The following is a 9,446-nucleotide window of genomic DNA, read 5'->3' as shown; positions in this document are numbered from 1 at the left end:
AACTACTGCTGATTTATTATCTAGTTTTCACTTGAATTCATTGGCTTCTAGTTTTTAATTGTTGAATTCTCGCCTTGGACATGTTCCTGCTTCTATATTCAAATATTTGGCTTATGCTGGAGCTTTAAAAAAGTTACAAACCAGTGATATTTTAGATTGTTGTGGTTGCAAATTTGCTAAATTTCCAACTTTATCGTTTAGTAAAAGTATTTATGTTTCATATGCATCTTTTGATTTAGTTCACTCTGATGTTTGGGGGTCCATCATTGGTTCTCACCAAATGTGGAACTAGATATTATGTTTCATTTATTGATGATTATACTCGTTATTGTTGGGTTTATCTTATGAAAAATCGGTCTGAATTTTTAACATTTATCATATGTTTTGTGCTATGGTCAAGACTCAACATAATGTTGTTATTAAGTACTTTCGTTGTAATTTAGGAGGTGAATATACCTCTAATAAATTCTCTTAATTACTTGCCTATGATAGCACCATTCACCAAATATCTTGTACTAATACTAGTCAACAAAAGGAAGTTGTTGAAAGGAAACATTGTCATATTATTGAGATTGCTCGTTCCCTTTTGTTGTCTGCGTCGGTTCCCGGTGACTTTTGGGGGAAAAAATTCTTATTGTTGTTCATGCTATTAATAGAACTTCATCATGTGTCATATCAAATTTGTCTCCCTTTAAAAAATTGTATGCTTTTATCCCTTATTATTATTCCTTGAAAGTCCTTGGTTCTAGTTGTTTTCTTCTTCGTCCATAAGTAGAGCACAATAAGTTGTCTTCACTTTTTGTCATGTGTGTTTTTCTTGGTTTTGGGGATGGTCAAAAGGGTTATCATTGTTATGATCCTCATGCAAGAAAATTATATGTTTCTCATAATTTATTTTTCTTGAGCACATCCATTTATTTCATCTGATTCTCATATTACTAAGAGTTTAGAACTAACCCATATTGATTTGTTTGATCCTAATGATAATGCTTCTAGTGAATGTAATGTTGAGAATTACAAGATAAATACTACTACTCCACATGATGGCCTCCTCATCACCGTAAGTCTACTCATTTACCTAATTTTGTCTATTCCACTTATTAAGTTTTGTTTGCTTCTTTCTTAGCCTTTATTCACAATTTGTCTGAGTCCTCTTCCTATAAAGAGGCTAGTCTTGATCCTTTTTGGTAGCAGGTTATGGAAGAGGAACTCTTTGCATTGCATAAAACATATACTTGGAAATTAATACCTTTTCCTTCTGAAAAGTGTGCATTGGGTCTCGTTGGATATACAAGATCAAAACTAAGTTGATGGGTCAGTTGAGCGCTATAAAGCATGTCTTGTTTCTAAGAGGTTATGTGATCAATATGGTATGAATTATGAATAAACTTTTGCTCTTGTAGCCAAGATGACCACTATTTGTACTCTTATTGCAGTTGTATCTATTTGTCAACGACATATTTCTCAAATAGATGTCAAAAATGCCTTTTTAAATGGTGAGCTTCATAAAGAAGTCTATATGGTCCCTCCACAAGGAGCTTCTCATAATCAGGGGAAATTGTGTAAGTTAAAAAATGTTCTCTAGGTCTTAAACATGCTCCTCAAGCTTGGTTTTGAAAATTCTCTACTGTGACCACTTCTCTTGGTTTCCTCTCTTTTGAACAAAATTTTACATTGTTTATAAGGTTTACCACTTATGGTCGTATTATATTTTCTTTGTTTGTTGATGATATGATTATTACATGTGATGATGTTATTGGAATCAATGAGTTGAAATTGCAATTAGCCAAGCAGTTTGAGATAAATGACTTAGGAACTCTTCGTTATCTCTTGGGGATTGAAGTTGTCTACTATCCTAGAGGCTGCCTTATTTTTCTCAATCCAAGCACATTGTCAACATTCTCGAATAAGCTCGTCTTTATATTACTAGAGCAGTAGATACTTGATAAACCTATTTTTATAGGATTTTAAGAGGGTATTTACCCTCTATTTTAACTTATTTCATAGTTTTGATTTCAACTTTTTCTTATTTATTCATTTATTTATAATATTTGTAGAATTGATCATGAGATGATAAAATAATTCAAATTGGTCAAACCTACTAAGTTTTTAGTGCAAAAAATATCAAGTTTAATATTCCAATTTATGAGTATAAGAAGGAGGTTTGTTACACACACTTTAAAGATTAAATTTTATGATAACAAAATATTGCCAAAGAAAGGGAGAATGTTGTTGCCAAAGAAGGGGGAAGGTTGTTGAATAAAATGAGGATCTTTTTGCTATCATAAGTAGAAGAAATTAAAAACGGAAAGGAGAAACCACACTCTAGAAACAGAATCGGAGAAGCAGAAAAATCATAGAAAGGGAAAATAAGGAGAAACAACTTTAAAAACTTAAGAGTGTTTGGAGCTAGAGTAAAATGTCTCAAATTTTGGAGCAAAAAAATATACTCTTTGAGGGTTTAATTTCTTTTCTTTTAATTGTTGAACACATCTATTATTTACTTTATTTTCTATATGTGTAACTAAGCTCTCTTCTAGTATTTTTGGTGAATCTTGTGATTAAGATACCTTTGTACTATGTCTTAGTTTTAAATTCTAGTTTTATTTTAGATGTATGTTGTTTATCTCAATTAAAATATTTTATTGCTTTATTTACATGTCTGGGATAGCCAACATTTGCATACCTTAATCAATCAATTGGCTAGTGACCAACTACAATTAATTGATAGATCTATAAGATAATTTAGATTATGATTCTTGTATGATGAAACATAAATACAAATCTTTCAATTATTCAACCTTTTGGTTATTTATGTTTTCTTTTAATTATATTTTTTGTATGATTAATTAAATAATTAATTTAGGGAAAAGAATATTACATTGAATGATGAATCTTTGTTAATAGTTTTAAAGAGGGATTGATAATTTAGAAAATAAATAAGAATTTATATAAAACTAGGACTTGAGTTATTGATATTATAAGTAAAACCATAACCCTATGTTTACTTTCCATTAATTCAAAGTTGTGTTGTTATATACTCTTTTTATAAGTTTTATGTTATCGTTACATTTTCGTTATCACGAACCAATAATAATTTTTATTAGGTAGTTGTTAAATTAATCTATATGGATACGATAATCTTATATACTACTACTTGGCAAATCCGTACACTTGCAGAATTTTGCGCAACAATACTCCTCTTAAGTTCAATGTGATATATGTTCCCCGGGATGGTGTTCCTTTGTCATATCCCGTTTTGTACCGTACTTTGGTTGGAAGCTTGGTATAACTTACGACTACCAAACCTAATATTACTTATGTTGTTCATGTTGTCAGTCAGTTTGTTGTCTCTCCCACTACAGTATATTGGTCAGTTGTTCTTCGTTATCTTCGAGGAAATGAATTTCACAACCTTCTCTTTCCATTTTCGTCCTCATTGGAGTTACGTGCTTATTATGATACTGATTAGGTTGGTGAAACCACATATCGTAAGTCCACTACTAGATTATGTATCTTTCTTGGATACACTTTTATTTCTTGGAAGAGTAAGAAACAAGACATTGTATCTCACTCTTCTACATAAGCTGAGTATCATGTTATGATATCTATCACTGTTGAAATAATTTGGTTGTGTTGGTTTCTATCTGATATATATGAGTATCTTTCTTTCTGAGCTAACTCTGATGCACTGCAATAACAAGAGTATTATTCAAATTGTTCATAACTCGGTCTTTCATGATGGTTCATGTTGATTGTCATTTTACTCGTCATCATCTTTAATATGGAACCATTACTCTACCATTTTTCTCCTCTTCTTTACAAATTGTTGATTTGTTCACAAAGATGCATTCCATTAAATATTTTCATGAGTTTGAGGGGAGATCTTAGACAATATTATTATATATTAGTAGTAGACTTTTCTATTCTCTTATATATATATATATATATATATATATATACCCTATCACACTAAGCTTTTTATTTATTTGGTTTATGAAACCCTAGTGGATTCTTTGTCTTCCTCCTCTTTCATCTTCTTCCCTTTTATGTTTATCATTTTGGGATCTATTGTAAAAAGTAGTCCACAACTTAGTATTTATACTTAGTGTTTATCATTGTTAACAAAATAATTATCCTTCACTTACAAGGATTTGGTTCTATAAGAGTACCGATTATATTTTCCTTATTCATCTTAGTATTCTTGTATATGTATCAGATATATTGTTAACATATTTCAATTCAATAAAATATTTTACCCTAATTTTTGAGATGATATCTGAACTCTTGGTTTAAGGCTCTCTTACACATAAACCTGAACTTCCTTTATTGCAGTAAACTTTTGCCACCGTCATTGTGGCTCTACCATCATTGCAGTCTTTTTGTAATCTCTAAAGTTTGTTTGCTGCATTTGTGACACTCTAAACTCCAAATAAAAGATAAATTAATTATCTTATTTTTAAATCAATGAAATTCTTCAAATAAATAAATATATAAACTTCCAAACATTTTTTTTATTAAAGTAAAGAGTATCACGTAATCATGAACATGTCACATAAATTCAAAATTTCCATCAAACTTAACAACTCGAAATCATAATATCAGACAACAAAATCCTTTTTAAAGTACACATACATAAGTTTAATATTAAGTGCAAATGTAGTCTCAACCCAATGTCACTATCAGAGCGAGAATTCCCAAAATAAAATACGCTCAAAATAACGTGAACATAATGCATATAATAAGAGTCTTCAAGACACGATGACTTTCGTTTCTCTGATGGTACTAGTCATCACCTGCAACTTACGACTCACAATAATATATATATATATATATATATATTGTAACTCTATCACACTAAGCTTTTGTTCACTTGGTTTATGAAGTGCTAGTAGATTTTTTCTCTTCTTCCTCTCTCCATATTCCTCTTTTCTATGTTTATCATTGTTAACACATGTAACTGTTAGAAATGGTGTGGATGTTGTACTGCTGAAAGAATAGGACACCTACAACCATAAGGACAAATCTCATAATTCTCAATAGAAGTGTGTCCTACAAATTATCTTGTTTTGCTGTCTTTCACAAAGGAATTTTTCATTTCTTTTGAGAAACAAAGATGATTTTAAGTCATCCATCATAGCTCTACTCACCTCACACGAAATCTAATGAAGTTTTTTTTTTTTCAGCAGTAGAGATAATAATGTGGTTGCACATATGGAAATAGATTAAGTTGAGATACACTCTGCAAGACCCAAGTTTGACCTGATAAAAAAAAATCATGATCTAAATCTAACATGTTATTTGTACGATCTTTTTGAAAGTCTGAAATGGTCTGTTAATTTACTTAAATTATTTTTTCTTATTAACTTCTTCAAATAAGTAATGTAACATATCTTTAGATAAGCTAACGAGCAAATAAGCCAATAAGATTATGTTCAACTTTGGGATCTAACAATATATTTTAGATTATTTCACTTTATATGTCATCTTTTTAAACTCTAATGTATAGTAATACATTTAAATATGTCAACAATTGATTAGGCTAATATACTTAAATTATAGAAATGTTAGCAAATTAACGATTTAACACAAAAATATAATTTTATATAATAATAATAATAATAATAATAATAATTTTTTTTTATACTTATATTTACATAAGTAATTCGATCCGGTAGATTTGAAAGAATTTTTTGATAGCATGTAGCTGTTTGACTTGTTTAGTTAAATAGACTTTTAAAAATAATTTGCCCTTACCTATTTAAAAACAAAGTCGATGTAACATAGATTTGATGTAGACTAAGTCATAGACCATATTAGTCGACTTAGTCTATTTCCATCCCTACCAATCTATGGATGCTACTTCAAAAGTTCAAGTGAATAAAAATATAGATCGTTAATTACAAGAGTGTCAATATATAACTAATGATGGTTAGTGTATGGCTGGTAAGTACAAAATGAGAAAATTAAATATACTATATTTGTCTCATAATATATGTCATTTAAAATTTTAGCACATATATCAAGAAGTACACTAATTAGAAGAAAAGGAATAGTCCTATTATCAAAGTATAATTAATATTTTGGAAGTAGTATAAGAGTAATAATTGAAGGGTACAATTAGGGTGTTCATGGTACAAAAACCGAACCGCATTAGATTATATTAATAGTTTGGTTCATTTATTGAAAATCACTTTCAAATCAAGTTCAGTGCAGTTTTGAATCCGTTTAAAACTTATTTATAAATATACACTAGTTTAATATTTTGAACACATTTTTAATTAAAATTAATTTCAAAATATTTATTTGAAAAAAAGAATCTTGAAATTCTATTGATAAAAAAATATTAATTTTTTTTTCGAGAAAAATAAATATAAAAATAATTTCAAAAAAATTTTGATTTTTTTCAAGAAAAATAGATATCAATAATTTCTCGATAAAAGAAGTTTTAATTTTCTATTTTTTTCTCAAAATTTTGCAAGAAAAAAAAATTCGATATTTGCTATACTATTTTGCACACCTCTAAATATAATTGAAACAAAAAACAATTAAAATTATCTTAAAAATTAAATAATATTTATTATGAGACAAATTGTTTTTGTTAAAATCACATTATGAGATGGAGGAAGGATTAGACTCCTCAATTAATGTGAGAATTAGATAAAGTAATAAGTTAGTCCATCATGAGTATAGATTAAATCTCCACTCTAGCTAGGAATCCACTTTAAGTCAAGTATTCAATAGCTTAAATCATCCGTTAATAAATAGTGTATATTTTTTAATAGATTAAACAAAGTGTAATGAACGAGTAAAAAAAAGTGTAATGAAGGGTGTAAAATGAGTAGCTGATTAGGTTTATTTGGATATTATTGTAAAAAAGTCATGTTTTTCAAACTCAATGATTACGATCCCTTCATAATGCATGTGGCATATGCAAGCCACTAGCTCAACTGTAACAAAAGGCATTCGTATAGTGATTTTTTTTCATATGTTAGCCTTGATGTAAATTGTCGATCACAAGCCTGAATAAAAGAAGATAATATTGTGTTAGGCAGTCTACAGTCATCAACAAAACTTAGTTGAATTTTCGTGACATGCAACAACTACGTCATAGAGATTTGATAACAACTTAGTGGAAGAATTTGCATCTAGTTTTGATGGGTTGGGTGAAGGGAGAAAATTGGTTCGGTAAAGATAATGCATTAACGGTGTAAAAATAAAATAATTTACATTTTCGTCTAATCATAATAAACAATTTTAAAATCAATTACAGTTAATAAATTTTTTTTATCGAGGTGATGAATTATTATTATTGTTCCTATAAAAGAAACTTTCATTTACGGTGACTACTGTGAGAGTGCATATCCTTCAAATCTAATAATATGAAATCATTGTATAACTATGAGGTGCTTTTCATTCACCGAAAAAACACTAATACGATAAAATAAAATCCATACTTTGTCAAAAAAAGAATCTATATATACATGGCCCATGCAAACTCACCCTCCATTGCATTGCATCAGAACAAACACAAACACAATCACATGGCTTCCTCACTTTCGTTCCTAACTACTTTGCTTCTCTTTACGGTTATCTCTACCGTTAAATCCTGCCCGCCGTCAGACCGGGCAGCCCTCTTAGCCTTCAAAGCTGCCCTCACAGAGCCAAACTTTGGCATCTTTAACACCTGGTCAGGCTACGACTGTTGCCGGAACTGGCACGGCGTCAGCTGCAACCCCACCACATGGCGCGTTACAGACATCAACCTCCGCGGCGACTCCGAGGATCCAATCTTCCAGAGCCTTCATAAGTCCGGCTACATGACCGGAAAAATCTCGCCGGAGATTTGTAACCTTGACAAACTTTCCACTCTCATCGTTGCTGACTGGAAAACCATTTCTGGCGAAATTCCTTCTTGTATTTCCTCTCTTTCCTCACTCCAAATTCTTGATCTCACCGGAAACAAAATCTCCGGCGAGATTCCGGCAGACATAGGGAAACTCCAGCGAATCACTTTGTTGAACCTCGCCGACAATGTTATCACCGGTGAGATTCCGCCGTCAATCGTTAAACTTGCCGGCCTCATGCACCTCGACCTCAGCAACAATCAAATCGCCGGTGAGTTACCCTCTGATTTCGGAAAACTCCGTAAACTGAGTCGGGCGTTGCTGAGTCGAAACCAACTCACCGGTTCGATTCCCAATTCAGTGTTGAAAATGAACCGGCTTGCTGATTTGGATTTGTCTTTGAACCGGATAACCGGTTCGATTCCGGCTCGGCTTGGAAAAATGCGGGTTCTTTCTACGCTGAAACTTGATGGAAATTTAATGACGGGTAACATACCTTCGACTTTGTTAAAGAATACGGGTATGGGTATTTTGAATTTGAGTCGAAACGGGTTTGAAGGTACCATACCTGATGTATTCGGGTCAAAATCTTATTTTATGGTTCTTGATTTATCGTTTAACAATTTAACGGGTCGGATACCCGGTTCGTTATCATCAGCGAAGTTTATGGGCCATTTGGATCTAAGTAATAACCATCTTTGTGGAACTATTCCAATCGGGTCTCCTTTTGATCATCTCGATGCGGCGTCGTTTAGTAACAATGATTGTTTGTGTGGAAACCCGTTGAAGACTTGTTAATGTGAAACCCCAAAAATTATTGAGTTTGTTTATTTATTCGATTATTGTTATTATTACAGTGAAGCAAGCTTAAGTGTAATTTTGAATTTGATGTAATATGTTTTTGTCATGTAATGTGATCTTGTAATAATAATGTAATATTATAATGGACAAAAGATATGAGAGCAGATGCACATGCTACTTTTGCTTGCATGTGCATACAAGTAGACATAGGTCAAGCAAAGATCGAATATTGTTATTTTGCATGTGAGTTTCAGAGCTTAGCAACGTGCATCATTTGGATTATGATTCCGTATGGTCGATTTCTCTTTTCATCCTACTATACAACAACAATCCATCAAATATTTTTTATGAAAAGATCTATCATCTTCGGAGTGTTTTGAATAATTTTTTATCATATGAATGAAATGCCTAGAATGAGATATGAATTATCTATTTATAGGTCTTCAACTAGGGTTTCTTGGGACGTAGAGCTCAGTAGTGAATCCTATTTTCTCAACCCCTCATCTTGGATTTCTCCACGTTCTTCCTTAACTTCCACGACCAGGAAGTACCACTAATCTAACTTGAGTTGGACTTCTCAGATTTGGGCCTTTCTCTTTGGATTCTTGTTGTTAATATGCCATGTCGGTCGGTCCAGTTACGAATAAGAAGTTTATAACCTTATGAAGGAAGAGAAGTTTATAATTAAATAGCCATATAACTTATATGTAAAAAATCGATAAATTAAAATTTATAAACATGATTCTGTATACTTATGGTAAAAAATTTATTAAATGGTTAAGGATGTGGTGATATCCT

General features: G+C 31.2%; 1 protein-coding gene across 1 annotated transcript; it reads left to right on the top strand.

Moving 5' to 3' along the window:
- The first annotated feature begins 7,429 nt into the window (after window positions 1-7,429).
- On the top strand, window positions 7,430-8,800 carry LOC101494961 (uncharacterized). Its single transcript, XM_004510920.4, has one exon. The coding sequence runs from the start codon at window positions 7,485-7,487 to the stop codon at window positions 8,643-8,645; it is 1,161 nt and encodes a 386-aa protein (XP_004510977.1). The 5' UTR covers window positions 7,430-7,484; the 3' UTR covers window positions 8,646-8,800.
- The last annotated feature ends 646 nt before the right edge of the window (window positions 8,801-9,446 follow it).

Source organism: Cicer arietinum, chromosome 7 (assembly GCF_000331145.2).
Source record: "Cicer arietinum cultivar CDC Frontier isolate Library 1 chromosome 7, Cicar.CDCFrontier_v2.0, whole genome shotgun sequence".
NCBI classification, from domain to species: Eukaryota; Viridiplantae; Streptophyta; class Magnoliopsida; order Fabales; family Fabaceae; genus Cicer; species Cicer arietinum.
This window is presented reverse-complemented; position numbering and strand designations above follow the sequence as displayed.

Excerpts from the sequence above, each read along its gene's own strand:
- LOC101494961 (XM_004510920.4), top strand. The coding sequence starts at position 7,485 with ATGGCCCATGCAAACTCACCCTCCATTGCATTGCATCAGAACAAACAC.